The following is a 22,382-nucleotide window of genomic DNA, read 5'->3' as shown; positions in this document are numbered from 1 at the left end:
ATTTTCAGCTTATTTTCTTGTATTTATTAAGCGTTTTGTTGGAGTACTGGGGGTCTCCAAAGACAATTGTGTCCTGGAGTCTTGCAAGATTATGATCCATCCAAGAGTACATTTAAAATTGTAGGTGCTAATGCAGCACTAATGCAGTTCTACCGTAATCTAATCATAATCTAAAGGGAAGTAGTTGGGGAACATAATTAATTGCACTACATCTTTTATTAAATATTTTTAATATATGCTAAATTGATATATTGCAGTTATAAAGTTGCATTGAATCTATAGTTCTTCTCATGACTTCAGATTCTTTATTTTATTTTATGACTTTAGTTATGAAAAAGTATAAATTTGCCCTAAAGGACTATATTGTACCTTTGAGGTTGCATCTACATTGTTTATACCTTGAGGAACTAACATGTACCTGGACAGTACCTTGTTTTCTAACAGTGTCGGGAAATAAACATACAAATACTGAAGGTGGTCTGTGAAGTACACACTTAAAAAAATGGTTCTCTAGTAAAGGCACTGGTTCTATTTAGAACCATGAGTTCTATTTAGAGCCATCTCCTGCTGGTGGTTTGCATGGTGCAGTGGTTCTTCAGAGTGTGTTGTAGGCTAAATGGTTCTACATAGGACCTTTTTGAAAACGGTTCTATGTAGCACCAAACAGGGTTCTTCTATTGTTGCAAGCTTGACATCATAACAGTGGAAGAACCTTTTTGGTGCTACATAAAACCATATACAACACATTCTTGATCAATCTGAAGAACAATTTAATTTCAAGCATTAAGTGATTGTATATGGAACTCATGGTTCTAAATGGAACAATTGCCTTTACTGAAGAACCCTTGCAGAACCATCTTTTTTAAGTATGTAAGGTCCAGTGGCTCGAGAAAAAGTGAATTTTCATTGCACTCTTCACGGAGTTGAAAGCCTTTATTAGTCAATAACGTATGAAACAGATTTTTTAGTCGTAGTTTAGTGTTAATAAAGGCTTTTTAAGATATATCCGTGAAGAATACCACGGATATTTATTGTTTAATTAATTTCACTTAAAATCGAGATCTCGTCTCTCCACTCTCATTCTGCTCGCTCTCCCTCTTCGCGTCCTCAGGCTCCATCTGCTGGCGAGGCTCCGTCATTGCCGCCGCCTGACAGACTTGGCTGGAGCAGCCCGGCCGGCGTCTCCGGCAGTGCTGCGCTCTTATCTCGGCCTCCACGTTTTGGCGTGTCGGTAGACGCTAACAAACAGCATTGTCCGCGCACGAGCCCGCCGACAGGAGTGTTTACACGCGAGGGGGGAGGTGGGATGTGGCGGGTATATAAGGGCCTGCTGGAGGCGTGTGTGCATGTGTTGTGTGGAGTTGAACGCACTGGCTCTCGTTGATCTCAGAGAGCGCAGCAGCAGAAGGAGCGCAACTTTACTGCAAACTCACAAACTTCTCCTGCGTTCAGACACAAATTGGACTAATAATCAGAGAAACCGACCTCATTTCTGCATAATGGAGTTGCGGATTATTTTCCCCGTGTTGTCCGTGCTTTCTTCTGGCATCTTTCACACAGGTAATGAGTTCACCTTTACTCTGCTTCTGGTGTTATTTGTGTGAGGAAATGTGTTTAAAGGCAAAAAGGGGTAAAAGTACACTAAGTATGGAACTTTACAGGAAAATAAAAAGATGTGGACGCGTTCAGATTTTACTAGGTACTTTTAAAAGGTCCATTTTTGCGAGAAGTGTGCTGGAATTTGGACTTACTTGATTCAAGTGTCTACATTATGTCCACACTAATAACAGTAAATTCGCAGCATCAGGCTTTCATGTAAGGTCTGTTAACCCTACGAAATGTCTGATTTACTTTACATGGAAACGATCTCACAGTTGAGTTCACATTTGAATTAATAATTGAATCAATAATTGAATTCAGTTCGGTTTTTGTTGTTTTGGTAGTTTTGTCGTGTTATGTTTAAATGTTAGTGTATATGTAGTAGCCTGTCATGACATAGAGATGATATTCAGCGTGTTTCATCTGGTCCTCTTTCCACTTCTTTCTGCAGCTGCTCTGCCGGCTCGGTCTCTGACCGAAGGTGCGGCGACTCCCGGCCCCGCGCGCCACTCCAGGACCAAGCGCTGCTCGTGCGCCAGTTTCCTGGACAAAGAGTGCGTGTACTTCTGCCACCTGGACATCATCTGGGTGAACACTCCAGAGTGAGTAGGACCACCGATCTTTATTTAGAGACCCCTATTTACAGCCTCTCTGCTTTAACCCGAGCCATGTGGTCTGATGTGAGAAAATGTTTGCCCCCTCTTTCAGGCGCACAGTGTCGTACGGGCTGGGCAACGCGCCGCGCAGGAAGCGCTCTGCGGCACGACCGGCCAGCAACGACCCCGCGCGCTGCAGGTGTGCGGACAGCATGGATGGCGCGTGTGCCTCATTCTGCCACACGGACTACCCGGCTCGGTAAAGACCTGCACTACTTTACTTTCACTTCCACTCACTTTCTGAGGTCAACCTGCTTCATGGCTCTTCTGTGTAGATGTACAGTTACAGACTGTAGCTCATTTGTTTTCATGCACAATTTCTCGGCCATTCTTTACTCCCTTCATCACTGGTCAGTTTCTGACTATAAGACCACTGTTGTCCAGATATTATTTGGGTGGTGGACCATTCTGAACATAGCATAGATGTAGTTGGTGCCACACTGAATGTATCAGACACAGAAGTGCTCTTGGGGTTTTTAGACACATTAGTGTCTCTGCTAAGTTAAGAGTGGCTCATCCCCTGGTCAGCAGTGGCTCTGTGGTCAGTAACAGAAAACCAACTGACCATGAAGTGCTGTTTGTGTATATATAACACAAACCGTGCACCAACAGATGGGCTACAGTCTCTGAACTCAGCTGAGCTGGACCAACAAGACACACTGTTGAAATGCACTCATTGTTGAACTGCCTTCAACTCTAAGCTTTGGTCAGTAACGCACGTAAAGACGTGCAGTATTCATGCACGCAGCCAGAATAACTGAAGGTGCGAGACTCGACAGACTTGCATGAACAAGTTTGGGTTCTATTTATGCGGAGTGTTTCCAGCCCTTGTGAGTGATTTCACGAAACTGAAGGTGCGTCTTGTGTTTCTGACATGTGCGCTTTCTCTCTTTCTCTCTTAAGGCGTAAGGCAGCGCCTGACAAGGTGATCCCTACTGCCTGCGGCCACGACTGTGCCAAGAAGCAGCGCAAACACGACGTGGCAGCCCAGACACGGAGTATGAAAAGGTGAGAGAAAGCAAGAAAAAATTACTAGCATAGCTGTGCAAAATAATTGGGCGGTGTGATTATAACCTGCTGTAAGATGGATGGCTTTTCTTAGGAATGCGCAATTCACCTCATTGTGGTTGACAAGGTAGATAGTGAGAGACAGTTTTTCAAAGGTTAGAATATGATGAAAGAGAGTTTCCACTGGAGATGTATGTATAGATTATGAGTATGTACTGTGATAGAATTCCCCTTTGTTGTCTGACTACTGAGGAAGGCATTTATTATGAAGTATGAGGAAGAGGCCATAGAGCATTTTTCTTTAGCTCAGGTCATTATGTTGCTCAGAACAAGCCCCAGAGTCTCAGATATAATTTGCCATCTAATCAAGCTGAACAGCCTTCATCAGTGGTCAGCTCATTATAACCAACAGAAACATCATCATCAACCAATAAAAGAGTCTACCTGAATGAAACTGAATATCTGAAGGCTCACCTGGTTTCTTTCTTTGTATGCAGGGTCCATAAGAGTGCTGTACCCTCTCTGACCACCAAGCAGATTCGGCTTCTCCTGGAGAAATGGAGGTTCAGACGGTTCCACAAGGCACAAGCTTGGGTTGCTGAAAATACCATGTCTTAGAGGCAGGAGTGAGGTCCTCAACTTGCCATGCAAGACTCAGCAAGGGGTTCCAAAGCTAAGGGACTGTTCTCCCCAAGCTGCTGATGATGCCTTGCAGTCCATGAGGTATGATGGGACCTTCTCCCAGAGACCCTGCAAATGTGACTGCCTGAGTCGTAGTGTTTGCAGAGTAGCCTACAGAGCTGAGAAGCTGTGGCATGCAAACATTGCATGCTGACACTTTTTAGGCATCATGTATTAGGAGAGAAACCACCTGCCGCTGTAACATCCAGTGGAAAACAACATCAAAATGAAGATATGAACCTGGAGGGCACTGGAAAACTCAAGAAACCAAGAATTTCTTCATGAGTTTAAAGTCATATGTGGGAGAACCAGCTCTTGGACACTTTTATGTTTTTGAATTGGGACTTCAGCAGGGACACTCAAGTGCTGCATCAATAACCAAAGTCAACTCAAGACATCCCTGTAGTAATCGCACAAAAGTAGCATGTCACGATGAAACATAATGTTACACCTGGAGAAATAGAGTCAGAGCGAATTACTGGGTGTGGCATGATGTTATTCCAGAAGCACCCTGTGACCTTCACTGATAGGGCTTTTGTTTCGATGTAATACTGGATATCTTCCTTATCATGTCTGACATGTTCACTTCTGTCTACATGCTGTATAATGACTTCGCTCTGAATATATAATCAATGCAAATGGATATTTATTGAAATATTTAGGTTAAAGAACGTATTTATTATCAAGCCATATTGGCCCGCCTTTTCGACTGTTATTATATTTCTATGAAATGCTATCACTTTAAAGCCACTCTTGTGGTCTGCATTGTAGGAAATAAATAATTAACTTTATTTATAATATCATTTCTGTTGTCTGTCTCTTATTTGGTTGTGCTCACATTTTGTCATGTCATTTTTTCTCTGTCGCTAATACTAAGTAGTCACTGCTTCTGAAGCTGTAAGTGAGGCAGTAGAATATGATTAGGTTGGTTTGAGATTCATCTATTTGAATGGTATGCTATTAAGATAGGAGTTTAACTGATTATGACACAGGTTTCACAGTGAAATGAAATGAAAAATGTCAAATTAAGCAGTAAAACCAACACAAAAGAAACAATGATTTGCTGTGATGGTTTATGGTTTTCTCACACTGAGCAGTCCAAGGTTTTTTCAGGGCTGCTGTACATGAGTTGGTGGAAAATCAGGACACAACACCAGGAAACAATGGAAGATGCCCACCTAGGAACTGACCTAAGAGCCCTCCAGCTCTTGTATGTTTCTCTAGTATGTTGATAGCTCCAGCTACGGCCTCTGTTAGTGAACGCCTGCTAATATCAAAGTCAGTAGGGGCATCAGTGTCAGTTATCAGTGTGCTTGTATATTCAATGCACATTCATAACTGGAACCATCCCCAGATATTCACTGTGTTTTTTCAGTCATAGAGGGCTTGAAAAAAATATATGCACAGCAGGGAATTTGGAACCGATCTTCTAAAATGATGGCTTGGTTCTGGACATTGGAGGTTAAATACCCTCTGACAGAATGCTGAATCCAGGCACAAAGGCCTTCTCCTAGCGTGCTATGCATGGGAGTCTCCAAGGACCTTGGCGCTGGCGTAAGTCATTAGAGCTTGAATAGGAGCTGAGCACACATAATAGCCCATTACACTGCAAGGAATCTCCTCAACTCGACAGGAATTCAGCTCGCAAGGGGAGAACAATGGGTGAAGCTCTGGGAGGGGCAAGCAGGCTTCTGCTTTCTGACGTCCCTGAATGCTGCCACCACACACCACCGCCCCAAGCTACCTTCTTGCTCTTGCGCGCACACACACTCTCTCAACAACTCACACCGCACTAAGCAATCAGACGATGCCTGAGAGCAGAGACGGCTTAAATTCCAGGGTCCTCTCGAGGGTAATATCACGCAAGCTTCACCGGAGCCAGAAGTGATGAGGCAGCTATTGTTTGAACACGTAAAATGAGAGACACGCCAACCAACTTTCTGATCAAGGCTTGTTTCAAAAGCTTCTGAAGTCAGTGGTTTCCAGTCTTGAGCCTGGAGTACCCCTGCTCTGTACATTTACTTTTTTCTCTACTTCAACACATCTGATTCAATTTAGGAAGGGCTCGTTAATTAGCACATTAGGTGGATCAGGCATGTTAGAGCAGGAAAACAACTGAAATATGCAGGACCAGGGCTGGGAAGTCATTCAGAGTGGTTTGATGAGAAATGGTTCATTGTAGAGAAACCTACTGACTTGGATTTCTTCACAGTGGTGGGGACAGAAACCAGGGATCACGATGCCTACAGTGCAAAAGTAAACATGTTATGTACTATCCAACATGACCAGTGAACCTACTAGTGTCTACAGAGCATGCAGTTGAATGGAGTAGGTACATTTCTTTACAGTGGACCATTTTGCATCTATCAGTCTGAATCTCAACAATCGATTCATGTGAAAATATTGAAAAAATGTGGAATTTCCCTTTAACAAGACTTTATACATTAAGAACATTTGCATTTTTCCTTATATGTAATGTTGATAATGATAAAATAGTGGTAAAACTGAGAAAAGAAGTTTTCTTCGGGGACTATTTTGCCTTACAGCACACTGCATGTATTTAAAAAATGCATTCCTTTAGACATTAAAGTAAATCAGATGTCTGGTTCCTATTACCACCACTGTGTACAATTCTGACTCAGCAAGTTTCTCTAGAATGGAACATTTCATGTCAAATCACTCTCATTGACTTTGTTTACATCTTAACCATTTAATCATGCAGTTTTGAATTTCAAATTTGAATTCCCCTTGACACCTCATGACTACATTTTCCATTTAATTTTGTCCTGTTGCCCTTTACATTGTGTGAATATTTCATGAAGAATGGTCTAAAGGAAATTAAGTCCAAAATTTCCTCAGATAAAATCGTGTTACAGGAACTTAAAGGTGAATTCCACCCATTTTTTTTAAATCATCAATCAAGAAATTTACAGAGTCAGGAATGTTCACAGTGGTTGTGATAGGAACCAGATGTCAGAAGAGTTTAATGTCTCTAACAGTCTCTAGCACTTTTGAAATATGGTATTAGCCTAAAACATAGATATTTTTTTAATTAATCCATGTATGGCATTGTGATGCAAAATAGGGAAACTTTTTTAGACTATTTTACCATTGTCAACATTACATATAAAACCTCCCTGGTCATCTTAAATAATAAATAAAATGGCTGCATTTGTGTTGTAGACATTGTGACTCCTGGTTCCCATCACCACCACTATAAACATGTTGGAGTTAGTAAATTTATCTACAACAAACCATTTCACATCTGTCCAGTGTAAATGGCTTTGTTAACAGCTCAACAATTGATTAAATTGGTTTGTGCATTAACTTATGTCTTATTGACTTGTAAAGACTGGTTAGGCAGGTCAAACACTGTCATTAGGAATTGTCAGCTGATGACAGCTCCAGAGCATAATATATTTTCTGATTCTTCAAACCTTGTTCCAACAGTCAACAACCATGGGCTCTTCTAATAAGCTGACTAAGGTTCTGAAAATGAAGTTAAATGATGTCTAAAAAGCAAGTGAAGGCTGTAAAAAGACCTCAAAGCACTTCCAGCTTGCAATTTTCACTGTCTGAAATGTCATTAAGAAATGGCAGTTAAGGGGAACTGTGGAAATCGTGACAAGATCTAGAAGAAGACCAAGAAACTGATAAAGTAAAAATGGAACTCTGTCCACTATCACCTAATGAGCAATCAGCAAGTTCTAAAAACAAATGTGATATAGTCAGTCAAGAAACTGAAGCTGAATAGAGGCTAGCCTCTACAACAGGACAATGATCCAAACATACCTCAAAATCCACCATGAACTACTATATATATATATAGCTGTATGCAAATGGTTGGGGACTTTGGCCAAATGGCATATATATATATATATATATATATATATATATATATATATATATATATATATATATATATAATTTATTTATCTTTTTCCTGCAGATTCCACTAAATCACTACAAATCAGCAAATTCTATACATATAGGTATAGGAAAGCTTCCTGGCCTCAGTAATTAATCTGCTTCTGCCTGCTCACCTAGCTATGGGTGCTGACATACTTTTCATAGGGCCAATTATGGGAATCTGCACAGGTATCATTCAACACACTGTCTGTGCACCCTAATCCCCTCTCAGCAGCATGCACACACACACAAATACATGCACGCACACTCTCCGCTAAGCCTCTAGTCATCTCCATCGGCAGTAAAACATACACTAAAAGCTATTATGGAATATCCCTCAAAACATTTTCAGAATTCCACCTTGACAGATGGTATTCTGAGAAGGCCTAATGAGCACAGGCCTTCAAAATACTGCGCTGCCCTCAAATGAGAGTTCAGACATAGGGCAACAATTAAGAGCGCTAATAAGAAGCTCCTTAAATAGGGTTAATTTCGAACAAATAAGTCAAATGTGACCTGCAAAGTAAATATCAGTGCACTGTTAGGCTGTCTACAAAGTTTTACTTGATCAGCTTCATGGTTTTAAAAGCAGTGCAGCCTCATATAATAATACTGTCCCAAAAGGAAGTTTTAGAAACATATCTATCACTGTTTTCTATTTCTACTGAAAGGAGCGCCATCAGAATTGTGTTGACACACGCTGAGGCTCATTGTTGAATATTGATATGGCCCTATCTCAAGAAAGCCTTAACGTCAGAGCTGTTAACAACAAGCCATCTAAAATCTGTATTTAGATCAAGAGCTTCAAGTCTACACCTCTTGAGAGGCATATGAGTAATCTATCAAGATATGTCAAGAGTTAAGGAGGGGAAAAACATATACAAGAAGCAAATATGATCTAGCACGCATGCGAACCCTCTTTGATGTTCAGTAGGTCCAGTGTCAAAGTTCCTTTGCTTGCATTGCTAAGCAGATGTAGGTTCAGTTCTGTTCCTGTAATCCTCAGTGCCTTCAAAAGTGAGAGAAAAAAATATAAAACATTTATCATTTGAGAAAAAAAAAGTGCTGTGGTGTCATAACCCCTTAAATGGCCAGGGCCCACCAGCATGCCCAAAGTTTACACACTTCTATAACCTAAGAACAGCTCAACCAGTTTCCACTGAAGTCCCTAACCCTTAGTATGTAATAAGCTTGGGATTTTAGGGGGTTAAGATCTCAGTTCAAACCTCACAAAAATGTTTTCTGTTCTAGCTCCACACACTGCTGAGCTAAGTAAAACAGTAATATTCTGCCTATGATGTAAAAGATCCAATACTAAAATTGCAACCTTTCCTAGGAACCTCATGTAATGTACCAACAGTCATTTGTATAATTAATTCATGTGACTAGTAAATAAATGAAAAAAGATTCACCTGTGAGTCAATGGTTTTACCTCAGAATTCACTCTTTAAGCGGGAAATCACACCACATCATGCCATGAATCAGATGTCAGCAGCAAATTCCAGCGTATACTGTAGCACATCTTTGCCTGTATTCAGCTAGGTCAACACACCCATAGCTTTAAGGGTGCCCATTATTCTCCCTGTTACCATTGTATAGAGCTCAACAGTATTATGTCCAGCTGTGGAAGGTCATTTAGAAGAAATGTCCATCACATTATCAGGGCATGACCACTGAACCTAGTCAATAAGAATCCACCCAATATGAGCTCAGCATAATCTAATCACTCATTTCATATTAAGAAAAGGGAGGACAAATAAATTATGATTTGGTGAGTCAGACTTAGATTTCTGGCTTAGTAAAGAGTAAGAAGTAAAAAACAGATCAACAAGGAACTTCTCATTGTTTGTCAGTGTTAGGGAATGTAGATAAATCAGCCACAACTAATTCATAAATAACACCTGTTAAGCGTCGCCCCCTTTTTGCCTGAAATGGTGTACCCAAAGTAAAAGGAACACACATATTCTGGGCTACAGTCATGGTCTTGGTCTTATTTGAAAGGTAACTATCTCAAGTTTTTTCCCACCAATCAGACCAATTGTATGAATTACTGACACAGAGTAACAGAGACTAGAATGGAGGAGTTTATTTCTGCCTGACTCATAGGTCTTTGAACTGAACTCTGACTTTTGCTATGTTAAGCCACTGTCCAGTACCTGCTTCAGCTAATCAATCATTCATTAAATTAAACCAGCTGTAATGCTGATGGAATTTAACAAATCCATGCAACGGTTGGTATGTACCAAGAAATTAGGAACCAAACCTGTGTTCTTCAAATTGTAGTCTTCTGACTGAGATATCAATAACTGTTTTACAAACAAGAAATTCCTGTTTAGTTTTTCTGTATTTATATTTGTTTGTATTTATTCTGATGTTGTATGATGTTTTTATTGGCAAGAATGCACTTACTGTTCTGGAGGAAATGGACTGTCAGACCGGGAATGTGATGGTTTATCCTTTTCTATCCCTTCCATCTATTTTTAATTACTGTTTACACTGAATATTTACTCAGCTTTTTAAAAACGCACATGTTCAGCTCCTTACTATTCTTTATCCCTGCAATTAACATTCAGGTTAAATTCAGATCTTCAACTTAAACTTTGTGAGACACATCTGCAGCATGTGGTTGATTATCATGAAGTAGCCCTTTAAGCTCTCACTTGCTCAGTGTGGTTGATCTATCTCCATCAGATCTCATTTTGTTGAATTAGGTATCTTATTCAATTAAATATGTAACTGTTGTTAAAATATTAATTCTTGGTTTATTTTGTTCAATAGAATCATGCTTGTATTTAACCTTTTAAATGGCCAGGAGCCACTGGTAGGTCTACAGTGTCACAACCCATTTTGGTAACTTACAAATAACTTTGCACTGCAGTCCATGTAGTTACTAAATAATAAACCTTAGTATGTAATAAGTGTGAGACTTTAAGGGGTTAAACAGTACTGCTCTTGTTTCATTGTTAAGTTTTGGATGGAAAAAAATAGGTTAAATTCTTGAAATGCTGAGCGATCAGGAATTAATTTTTTTTCGTGATGTATAGGTAGATCTAGCCAGCTGAGTTCTCCTATTGGTTAGAACAAAAAAGGAAGGCTGGGAAGCTTCACCCCATCACTACAATATTTAAAGCCTCCTCAAGACACTTTCCCAATATCCTTTACTAATAACAGTCAATTTCTGTAAAAATCCGACATTTTACTTCTGTAACAAGAAGCTTGACCATTTTTTTTCCAGAATGCAACATTCTTTACAGCAATCTACTCTATTTAAAAAAATGCTGCGGAAATCTTCCTGGAGATCCTTTCCTGCGGTTTCAACCTGTATCTAACATGCTGCCCTGTCCCCATACCTACACTAAGTCAAGGACTTCTCAAAAAGTTAATTGTCTGGAGCATGTGTGGTTCAGGACCAGGTAACCACTGTTCTAGGCCTTCTGGGAGTCCTAGATACATCACTGACTGTGAATATGAGTGGTACTCCTATGAAGTGGCTGTTAGAAGTGGAAGTGGCAGCTCTATACCAGGCCTCTCTACTGAACGAGTAACTGTGAAACTGCTACAAGGTAAAAAAGATGTTAAGAAGCTTGTCTTTTAGTAGCTTCACATGTCTGTGTTTAATCTAGAACTGTCACAAAATGTTCATGTGATTCACCATTAGCTCATTGCTAACAAACTACTACAATCACAAAAGGATGCTAGCAGAAATTAGCATTATTGTAAAGTTTTTTTCCCCCATGTTTTGACCACATTTTGACATTTATGGCCCAAACTGAAGGCCTAATTGTAATATTTACAGTTTGCCACTGAGAAAACCCATATTTATATATTGCATGTTTTGGGTGCTGCACATATTATCACTATCAGGAAAAAAATAAATTACTTTGATCACCAGAAGCGAATTCTACAAAGCTTGAGTCATGAGTTTATCAATGAGATTATTCATGAGATTAATAGTTATTAATGAAATTATAAATACTGGGCTCAGGTAAAATGGATTGACTTTTGACTCAGTTCAAAACAACGATGAAGTTGCTTAAGACAAAAATAGATCACTGATCCACAAATCCAACTCCTCCTGTTTATCAAACTACATCAAGATCTTAATCATGAGGATTGGAATGCCTGAATTGACCACAAAACAGTGCTATGAGGCTGGAAGCTGTGAGTGCCAATATTCATCACCCTTTTCCTTGAAATAGCAAATACAAGGCAGCTGCTTAAACACATTCTCTCTCTCTCTCTCTCTCTCTCTTTGTTCATTGCTGCTTTCTTGGCATGAATAGCGTACATTATTGCTGTGATTAAAGATGTTACATAATCTCATGATTTCATTGTTATAACAATATCACAAATTAATTAACGAGAATAATGAAGTATAAATAACATTCAAAGATACAGAATCATGAATCATGAATAAAATGTTGCATTATTAATCATATTAAAGTCAATCAGGCTTATTTAAGAATGGAAATGTCACAGAAGTGTTTGTGCTCTCTTTGACTTTCTCTCTCTTTCTCTCTCTCTCTCTCTCTCTCTCGCTCCCTCCCTCTCTCACTCTCATGTTTTGTTTGATTTGATTAATATTATCCACATTCAAGAAAATATTTGCAGTGACATATTCATGACTAAGGGGTCGCTGCTGAATAATCCAAGGGCAATTAACAACAATTAATAGTAAATAAACTTTAAAATCTTCAGAACTGTAAAAATAAATAAATTTAAAAAACTGTACTTCTCACATTTCCTGTACGCTAACATCCCTGTTCTAAACCACAACCTTTCAGGAGGTAAGAAAAACATCTGAGCTTCCAAATGATTTTTATATTATTGTGACACAACATCATGGCAGTTAGAGCTCGTTTTTTTTGTTGTTTGTTTGTTTGTTTGTCCCAAAGATAAATGCTCAGACTTATTTTGTAGATGAGGTCACCATTGAATAATGTGAGGGCAGTCAACAACTGTAGAGGATGGCTTGGACCATACACTGTAGTAAGTGTCTTTCTACAGACAGCAGCCCTACACAACTCATCCCGCTACTTCTGCTTCCTGCTTGTAAGCTTGTCAGCCATCATAATGATCCTGATACGTTTGCCTTTTTCTCTGCCATTTAGATTCCAAAACCAAGCTTAATATTAAAAACAAGAATACTTTCCACTATACTAATGCAGACCTCTTTAGAAAGATGACAACAGCCTTTAAATAGCATTAAGATGTTGCTGATAACATATTTCTTTGATGTAACAGTGCTTTACTGTGGTCCTAAGGTGTAGACTTGCCTTGACTTTCAGGTGAGGATGATGTGCACTGTGACTGACGCCACCCCCTCTGAGGGTAAGAGTCAAGGCTCCTGCTCTTGGATACAAACAAGCAGCATGTAAACCTGAAAACAGCCAAAAATAGAAAAACGCTCAGAGGGAATTCCATCCGGCTGCGGCGTCACTGGATCCTGGCACGCAACGAAAAGGCCTCTGGGTGCTCCGGTGACCTGCTGCCATTCTAACGAGGGTGACGCCTTGCCCTTGGCTCGCTCTCGCCACCTCTAGGCTGCTGGGCGGGTCTGACATGGCGTGCACCCCTGGCTATAAAGTACAGCATTAATCTGGAGAAGAATGCATAATCTAGCCATCTCCCCAATTCCTTATGTACTGTTTTTCTCATTCCTAGGTGGTCCTTACGGAAAAGCTGCCATCACCATACTGAAGAAGTGATGCACTGAATTTATTTGATTTAAATATGTGTTTAATTTCTACATCAATAAAACCCATGCTCACTGTCAGGCCTAAATGTCATATCTCCAAAACGGTAACTTTACAGCAGAAGGAAAAAACATTCTTAACTTTAATGGGGTTTTATTCCAAGTACTTGTGGAAGAGTTTCTGTTGATGATATTTGATACTTGATATTTGATAAATGATACTTACACAACCATGTCTTTCAGTTTACTTAACAGTTGCAATAGGCAATAATTGTGTTGATGTAATATGTTCTATTCATGTGACAATGATGCACAAATTATGTAGATGTGTTATTTTTTCCAGTTCTTTCCAGAGAGCAAGGAAATATGCTATTTACAGGAAACACTCATCCTCAAAGAATAGTCATTTATAACTTGCACAACCATCTAGGAACATGATGATGCTGAACAGAAGTTTCAGCAAGCTTGCTAACCTGATCAGAGCTGCTGTAAACGATGTCACTCAACTAATTTACATAAAGTTTGTCCATAAAAAAGAGAAACAGAGAATTCAGGGTGTGCATCAGTGGTTTGATGTGTCAGTTACATGTACATATTGTCATCTCTTGCCATATTACTGTACATTATGACACGTTCTGTTTAAGTAAATTATCAACAACATCAATTGAAAAAAAGCAAATCATTTTGCATGTCACCATTCACATCATGTATATCCTGCTTAAAACACCTTTCCGCGTCCATCAGTCTGTTAAAAGCTTCAAATAAACAACATTCAAATGTCGTGTTTAATGAAGAACACAATGGCTAAATATAATTAGCATAATTTAGCATAACGCTTAAAGCATTACAGACATGTACTTTTCACTACCCAGAAACTATAAGGCCTTCTCTGTTAGCTTAGCGCTAACGTAGCATTTTTTACCTTATTTTTGACTGAGTTTTGGTATTTATCGCAGACTGAAGGCCTAACCCTAATGGTCATGATTCGACGCTGCAGTGTAATAATGAAGTACAATCACTCAAATATTTTCCAGAGGGGCTCTGAGCCTGGAAGAAAACATGGACTGTAAATGCACACTTGAAGATCCAGACAGGCAATTATCTAAATTCTAACAGGAAAAACACATATAGTTCATGCCATGCCATCAGCTCATATCAGTGAGCGGTGTGTGTCTCGGAGACTCTCATCAGCCCACAGGGAATTTGTAGGTTCACATTCACTGATACTTTTTTGCCTAAAAAAACCATTTTTTCAACTTTTCCATCATTGTTGTCCACGATACCTAAAGCCTTCAAATCTCCACTTGACACACAGTCCATGCCAACAGAGAGAAAACAAGCCTGATACAACTTGCTTGGCCAGGGAAATATGAATTAGTCTAATACTTAAAAAAAAAAGAAGAAAAAGAAGAAAAAAAATTGATGCAAAATGATACATTCTACATGGCCAATTTGTAAGAGCCTAGACTTAAATTAAATGGAGATTCACCACAGGTACTTTAGTTTAGTCTAAGACTCCATGTTTGAGAAACAGTCTGATAGACTTTTATGATGACACAGATTTTTCTGTACTCTGAGGAAAGGATCTCTGCTACTTCTGAGGAATGAATGAATTGTACAAGGTACTGCTTTTTCTTTTTCACATCTCATGACTTGTTCTTTGTGTTCTGCATTCCTTGAACATTGTTTAGGGCAAGTTTAATTCAATTCAGTGCAATTCAATTCAACAGTAAGTTGCTGCTGTCAGAAGAAAACCTTGTATCTCCAAAATGATTTCTTTACAGGAAAAGGAAAAAACCTACTTTACTTTTAATGTAAGTCAATGGAATCAGACATTTTTCCAAGTCATTTTGGGCAAAGCGAGAACCAACAGCCAATCAACTGAAAAACAACAAAAATGGAGATACAAGGTTTTCTTCCAACAGCGGCGAAATGCACATTTGAAGATCCAGACAGGCAATTATCTTTTTGACAGGAAAAACACATCAGTCACTTGTAGTTCTTTCCATGCCATCAGATCATATCAGTGAGCATTAAGCGTGTCGGAGACTCTTACTGGCCGACAGGGTCTTTTTAGCACATACAAATTCATGAACAGGGACAAAATGGAGAAATGAGGCAAGGGCCTGCATCAGCAGCTTTTAAAAGGGTCATGTTGGTGTAACTGAACAACGTGAAATGTCAAGCACGTTCTGTAATCAGGACTCATTCGATGTCATTCCAGCACGTTACAGTCGGCTCCACCTCTCATAACTCAACCCTGGCAGAGAAAATGCAACATTCTTATCTCACGAATGAACCAAAACATTAACCGGCACTCCTGCAAGATGTTGGGGGTAATTCCCTCCAAAGCAAAGCGAGAACCGACAGCCAATCAATGGCCAGTCAACAACTAAACCTCTCCCTGTGAACATTAACCCAAACAACTCCAGTTCCACTGTCATAGACGGGAACAAGGAACAACATAACCTCAAAACAATGGATTCCACTGTGTGTGTGTGTGTGTGTCTGTGTGTGTGCTGGGGGAATAGTTTGCTGAGGATATATTTGTGGGTAATGTTTACTGTTATTTTTTTGTGCCAAGAGCCTTTCACTCACCATTCTGGTAACTACATTAATTTCTTTCTTGATCTTTATCTCATGGGCTGAAATCAGAGAGAAAGTAGACTGAAAGCGGCATCTGTTCTCTTTAGTGACATTTTGGAAACTTGTTCTTGTTTGACACTTCTCTATTGCACTTTATTTTTCATGTGCCCACTAAAGTCACCAAGTCTGCAAGCTTTGTTCCAGCACAAGTCAAGTGAAGTCTGTGTGCTTTATTGGTGCTAGTCTGCATCTATAAATCTCGTTTGTACCCTCATGATTAGGCGCACAATATTTTCAGCTGTTTTTTATTTGAGTTTATTTGAGTCTACACACAATCTTGAGACACATTATTAGCTGTCCAACTCATTGCAAACTGGTTACACAATGACATTATGCTGTGGTTTTGTTAAGCCTCTTCTCTGGACACCAGAGATTTCAATCCGAACCATCAGGGACACATTTTTGTTCATTTTGTTCTAGTTTCAGTGCTTTAGCCAGGGCCAGGTAATCAGCACTCTGTATCCCAATGTTTGAAGGACGTGGACGCAATTACTTATAATTCACCAAACACCAGCAGCACAGTCCTTAACATATACAGGCACACAGTTAAACGTGATGATGACGTAAATTAGTACTCTAGATCTCGCCTGCTCATAGCCTCACTGAGCATGCCCTGCTGTGCTGCAAACTTTGAGCAGCCTGTTCCATAATATTCTATGTGTCGTGTTCCAAAAAAACTGATAGTGAGTCCTCCACCCAAACAAAAATGAAGAAGTGTGACATCAAACTGTTCTCAGATTGACCAAAAGCAAAAGCAGTGAAAATAAACACATAGAGAAATGTCTCAATGACTGGCATGACTTGTGACTAAGATTATAAGAAATTAAGCATCACTGAACAGTATGACATGAGCGAAAATGAAACTGGCATTGTGAGTACCAGAGAGATAAAGGTCACAACACTCAAACTCAGCAAAGGTTAAAGAAAAAAAAGAGAAAACAAAAAGCACTATGAGGCACTGTAGCCTTACTCTAGGTCAAGGAAAAGAATATTTAAAGATAGCTATAATGATGAGCGTAAGTCAAAATGGCAATTAAAATAATAAAATACAGAGAGATCAGATGAAAATTTACTATGTACTGTCAGATGACAAATGAAAGGGAAAACCACAATAGAGTCCCTTGTTTCATCATCACAAGCCAAGAGAACTGCTTCAATGCACCTTAACATAGATTCTGCAGGTCTCTGAAACTGTACTGTACTGAAACTGAGGGATGGTGCATGGTCCATTCTTCCAAAAGATACTCTCTCAAATAGTGTTTTAATGATGGTTGTGGATATTGCCCAAAATCTCACACATGTATTAACTGGGTTAAGATCTGACTTTAAGGGTTATAGTACATTATCACTGTCCAAAAAAATGGCAGCTTTACATGAGAAAGCAAAAGTGTTCTTAATTTTTAATGTAAGTTAAAGTGCAGAGATTTTATTTCCAGCAGTTTTGGAGCATGTCTTTTAGTCCATTCTTCACACAATGTAAAGGGAAGCTGCTGTGTACAAGTAATGTAGAAAAATAAAAATGTATTTATTTTAGTATATATATATATATATATATATATATATATATATATATATATATATATATATATATATATATATATAAAATGCTAAAACAGTGCTGCTGGAGTTTTTAAACTCTGTGTCCACTCATTGTCCACTCTATTAGACACTCCTACCTTGTCAGTCCACCTTGTAGATGTAAAGTCGATAGCTCATCTGCTGCTGCACAGTTCGTGTTGGTCATCCTCTAGTCCTTCATCAGTGGTCACAGGACACTAGCCACAGGACGCTGTTGGCTGGATATTTTTGGTTGGTGGACTATTCTCAGTCCAGTAGTGACACGGAGGTGTTTAAAAACTCCAGCAGCACTGCTGTGTCTGATCCACTCAGACCAGCGCAACACACACTAACACACCACCACATCAGTGTTACTGCAGTGCTGAGAATGATCCACTACCCAAATAGTGCTCTGTGAGGGTCCATGGGGGTCCTGACCACTGAAGAACAGGGTAAAGGGGGGCTAACAAAGTATGCAGAGAAACAGATGGACTACAGTCTGTAATTGTAGAAATACAATGTGCACCTATATAGTAAGTGGAGCTGATAAAATGGACAATGAGCGTAGAAACAAGGAGGTGGTCATAATGTTATGCCTGATCAGTATATACATATATATATATATATATATATATATATATATATATATATATGACCCCTTATGCCTTGTGGAGGGGGCAATGTCATTTTGAAAGAGACCACTCCTATCAGAACAGAAATATTCAATCATAGGATAAAGGTGATCAGTCAGGATAAGTTTGTGTTGATTTGCAGTGACCCTTCCTTCAAGGACAAGTGGGGCCAAAGCCAATGCCAAACCATATTCATGATATACAGTGAATGTTCAGCTAATCACTCTGTAGCAGCACTACTGTATATCTGGCCTCACTGCCCTTTTCCAGCAACACTGCTTTCTCCTGCAGCTGTAAGTGGCATTGTGACTCCAGTGTCCACACACAGATGGTCAGCAGCAGGGATTACATGCTTTTGGAAGCACAGCTCCCAGACAGAACTAAGCTCTGTAGCCTCCCTCTCTTGCTTTGTCATGGAAATCTGGGTGGCTTAATCGCTGCTGCCACACAGGACGCATTACTGTACATAACTGCACAATGGTGAGCTCTAACTGTGCCCTACACAAGCACAAACTGAATAAGTGTATACAGTGGTCGAGATGTAAAGAAATGTTTGGGTGGGATGGCAACAAATGGCAACCAAGTGGGCCTTTTCAGCCTTGTCAGATATGGTTTTATTGCTCTTGTCTTTATGTATTTAAATGCACAGCGATCATCTTCCATCCTGTAAGATGTGAGCTGCTGCTTGCTATGTGGAATGGTCGATAAATTATTGGCTCTTCTTTTCTCTATTCAACATTTTATCCTCCCAAAACTCTCTGCAGCAATTACCAAGAAGTATGCGCTGTGCAGCTCTCCTCAGCATATCAAGAGTGAAAGTGTGTAATTCTAGATAACCACCTACTTAACACAGCTAAAAATTATATCTTGGCAGGTGAAATTATCTTAAATCAAGTCAATCAAATCAAATTTTGTAAAAAGTAAAAAAATGCCCAGAAATCCGTTAAATAATCTTATAATAAGCTTACAACAATCTCAACATGAGAAATATTGAATGGTTTGGGTGAGTTTGGTGTGGAAGACCTTGACTGGCCCACACAGAACCCTGACCTCAACCCCATCGAACAACTTTGGGATGAACTAGAACAGAGATTGCGAGCCAGGCCCTCTCGTCCAACATCATTGTCTGACCTCACAAATGCTCTTCCTGATGAATGGGCAAAAATTCCCGCAAGCACACTCCGAAATCTTGTAGAGAGATAGAGTGCAAGCTGTTATAGCTGCAAAAGGGGGACCAACTCCATATTAATACCTATGGATTTAGAAAGAAATTAATTAAAGCTCCTGTGGGTGTAATGTGTAGGTGTCCCAATACTTTTGTCCAAATAGTGTGTGAGAATATACATACCTTTAGAACGACTCCAAACTACATGCACACTATATGGCCAAAGGTATGTATACTTATTGAGTACAGGTGTCAGCCATATCCATTGCTAAGAGATGTATAAAAAATAAATCAATAAAAAGCACATAGCCATGCAATCTTCATAGAAAAAGCTTTGGCAGTAGAATAGGTCATACTGAAGAGAATGCCACCTTTGCTATAAGTCATTTTGTACAATTTCTGCCATGCTCGATCTCCCCCAGTCAAGTGTAAGTGCTATTGTTGTGAAATAGAGGTGTCTAGAAGCAACAACAGCTCGCAGAGTGGGGCCAAAGAGCGCTGAAACACATAGTGTGTTAAAATTACCTTTCCTCTGTGCATCACTCAGTGCCAGAGTTCCTGACTCCTTCTATATGTGACATCAGCACAGGAGCTGTGCATTGGGAGGCTAATGAAATGGGTTTCCATCATTGAGCAACTGCACACAAGTCTAAGATTACTATGTGCAATGCAAAGCGTCGGCTGGAGTGGTGCAAAGCACACCACCACTGCGGAACACTACCTACCAAAATGCCTAGTGCTAACAGTAAAGATTGGTGGAAAAGCAGTAATGGTCTGGGGCTGTTTTCATGGTTTGGGCTTGGCCCCTTAATTCCAGTGAAGGGTGATGTTAATGCTGCAAAAACATTTCAGACAATTATATGCTTCTAATTTGGTAGCAACAGTTTGGGGAAGGCCATTTCCTGTTTCAGCATAACTTTGCCCCCTGTGCACAAAGTGAGGTCCTATTCCTAGGCACACTCTAAAATCTTGTGGAAAGCCTGCTCAGAAGAGTGGAGGCTGTTATTTGACATGAAGGGGGGAGCCCAACTGCATGTTAATGCCCATGTTTTTGGAATAGGATGTGTAATAAGTTCATCCAGGTGTGATGGTCAGGTATTCACGTACTTTTGGCCATATACAGAAACCCTAGTGGAAGAAAAGTGCAATCACAGGTAAACCGATGATGAAAAGCACAAACAGCCACTTATTGTTAGATTAAGTGACCCTTATTAGTCCTACAACAGGGAAATTTCACCTCCGCAATCTAACACCACATACACACTAGTGAAGACACACACCAGGGGGCAGTGAGCACACCCACCCAGAGCAGTGGGCAAGTACGGGCCACCCAAGTCAGTGGGGGGATCAAACACACAAGCTTGGCGTTATTAGCACCATGTTCTAACCAACTGAGCTAACTGGCCAAGCACGTTTCAGTTAACCATTTCAGTAGAATGGCTAGATTGATTGCAAACTATGGAGCTCATACAGACGAGGTGCAGATGAGTGACACAGATTACAGCTGCATTAGGTTCATAGTAAATGTAATCAAAAAAAGGCACGTCTAGTAAATGTAATTAGAAAAAGACTGATTGTGATAAGGCAGACAGTGGCTGTTTTTGCATTACTTGAGGTTTTGGCCTGTATGGTTTCTACAAGGAGCATGTTTTCATAACAAGATGGTTTAACTTTTAATGCACAATTTCTTAATATCAGAAATTTGTGAACAAGTATAAATGTTATTAGTAACATGATAATTCAATTCTCAAAATGGAAATATTACATTTATGTGCTTGTGGAAATTTCATTATGATGTGGTCAAATTTAATTCTAACATGTAAGAATAGAAAGCTGTACTTTTAATGTTTTTATGCATCAGTTCAGCTCATCATTTCATCAGCTCCATGTTGTCCAAAACTTGTTGTCTTACATGAGGATACTGGGGCTTTTTAAAGTGAAGTGATTTACTATTTTTAGACCATCCTACCCAATTAGTTCAAACTGCAGTCACACAGTAAAAAATGAAATACAGAACATTTTTTAAAAGGCACTAATTGGGATAACATATGCTAAACATATAAAAAATCATAATTTATAGTGTATTTTATATGGACAGCAGGCTGTCCTAAACCCTAACCCATGAATTTCAACTTGTGGATTGTTTGTTTATTTGTTTAGGTCACTGTATTTTTTTTAAAGATCTTTCAAATTGAAGTTGAAAGACTCATATTCATTATGAGTTTTATTTTTAAACTGAAAAACTTTACAAAATGCTTTTTCACATTTTCACTAATGAAACACAAAGACACACCCCTGCATTTTAGAGCATGGATTGAAACTGCATCCCTGTTCATCATGGCCACATGGTGAGCGGTTAGATCTCATTGTTTTGAAGTCCCAAAGTCTGAAAATCAGAGTGTTGCATTAAGAATTGTCTTCACTGAAACACTCATTTTCTGCAATTATACAAAATGTTTTGTATTTTAAAAAAGTATATATTTTATGTGTGTGAACTGTTCAAAGCTTTTTTGAGTTATGCTCAGAATTAGCTAAAATTGTCACTACTGAACAATCACTACTGAAACATTTGGTAAAATTTCGGAAGTGTAATGATTGTATTTATAGTGGAATGTTCAGTCATTTACTTTAATAAAATAAAGAAAATTAAGGTAGAATGTCATTCAGAGCAAAATGATTTTATTGTCCAAGTCAGGTAAAAGTCCAAAATGTATTTTGATCTCTGATTTCAAACCATTTCAGCAGAATGATCCATATAGTCATTTTGGGGGCGTTTCTTTGTATATGAGCTCCTTATGTGTGTTTCTTTTTATATTTGTTCTTTATATTTGTAC

The 22,382-nt window shown here is 39.2% G+C and overlaps 1 protein-coding gene across 1 annotated transcript; it reads left to right on the top strand.

The window, feature by feature from the left end:
* Positions 1-1,307: 1,307 nt before the first annotated feature.
* edn1 (endothelin 1) lies at positions 1,308-4,747 on the top strand. The gene is made up of 5 exons (XM_036565694.1): positions 1,308-1,560; positions 2,051-2,201; positions 2,308-2,454; positions 3,159-3,263; positions 3,761-4,747. The coding sequence occupies exons 1-5, from the start codon at positions 1,347-1,349 to the stop codon at positions 3,879-3,881; spliced, it is 738 nt and encodes a 245-aa protein (XP_036421587.1). The 5' UTR covers positions 1,308-1,346; the 3' UTR covers positions 3,882-4,747.
* Positions 4,748-22,382: the final 17,635 nt, after the last annotated feature.

The sequence above is a fragment of the Colossoma macropomum genome, unplaced genomic scaffold, assembly GCF_904425465.1.
Source record: "Colossoma macropomum unplaced genomic scaffold, Colossoma_macropomum, whole genome shotgun sequence".
NCBI lineage: Eukaryota > Metazoa > Chordata > Actinopteri > Characiformes > Serrasalmidae > Colossoma > Colossoma macropomum.
This window is presented reverse-complemented; position numbering and strand designations above follow the sequence as displayed.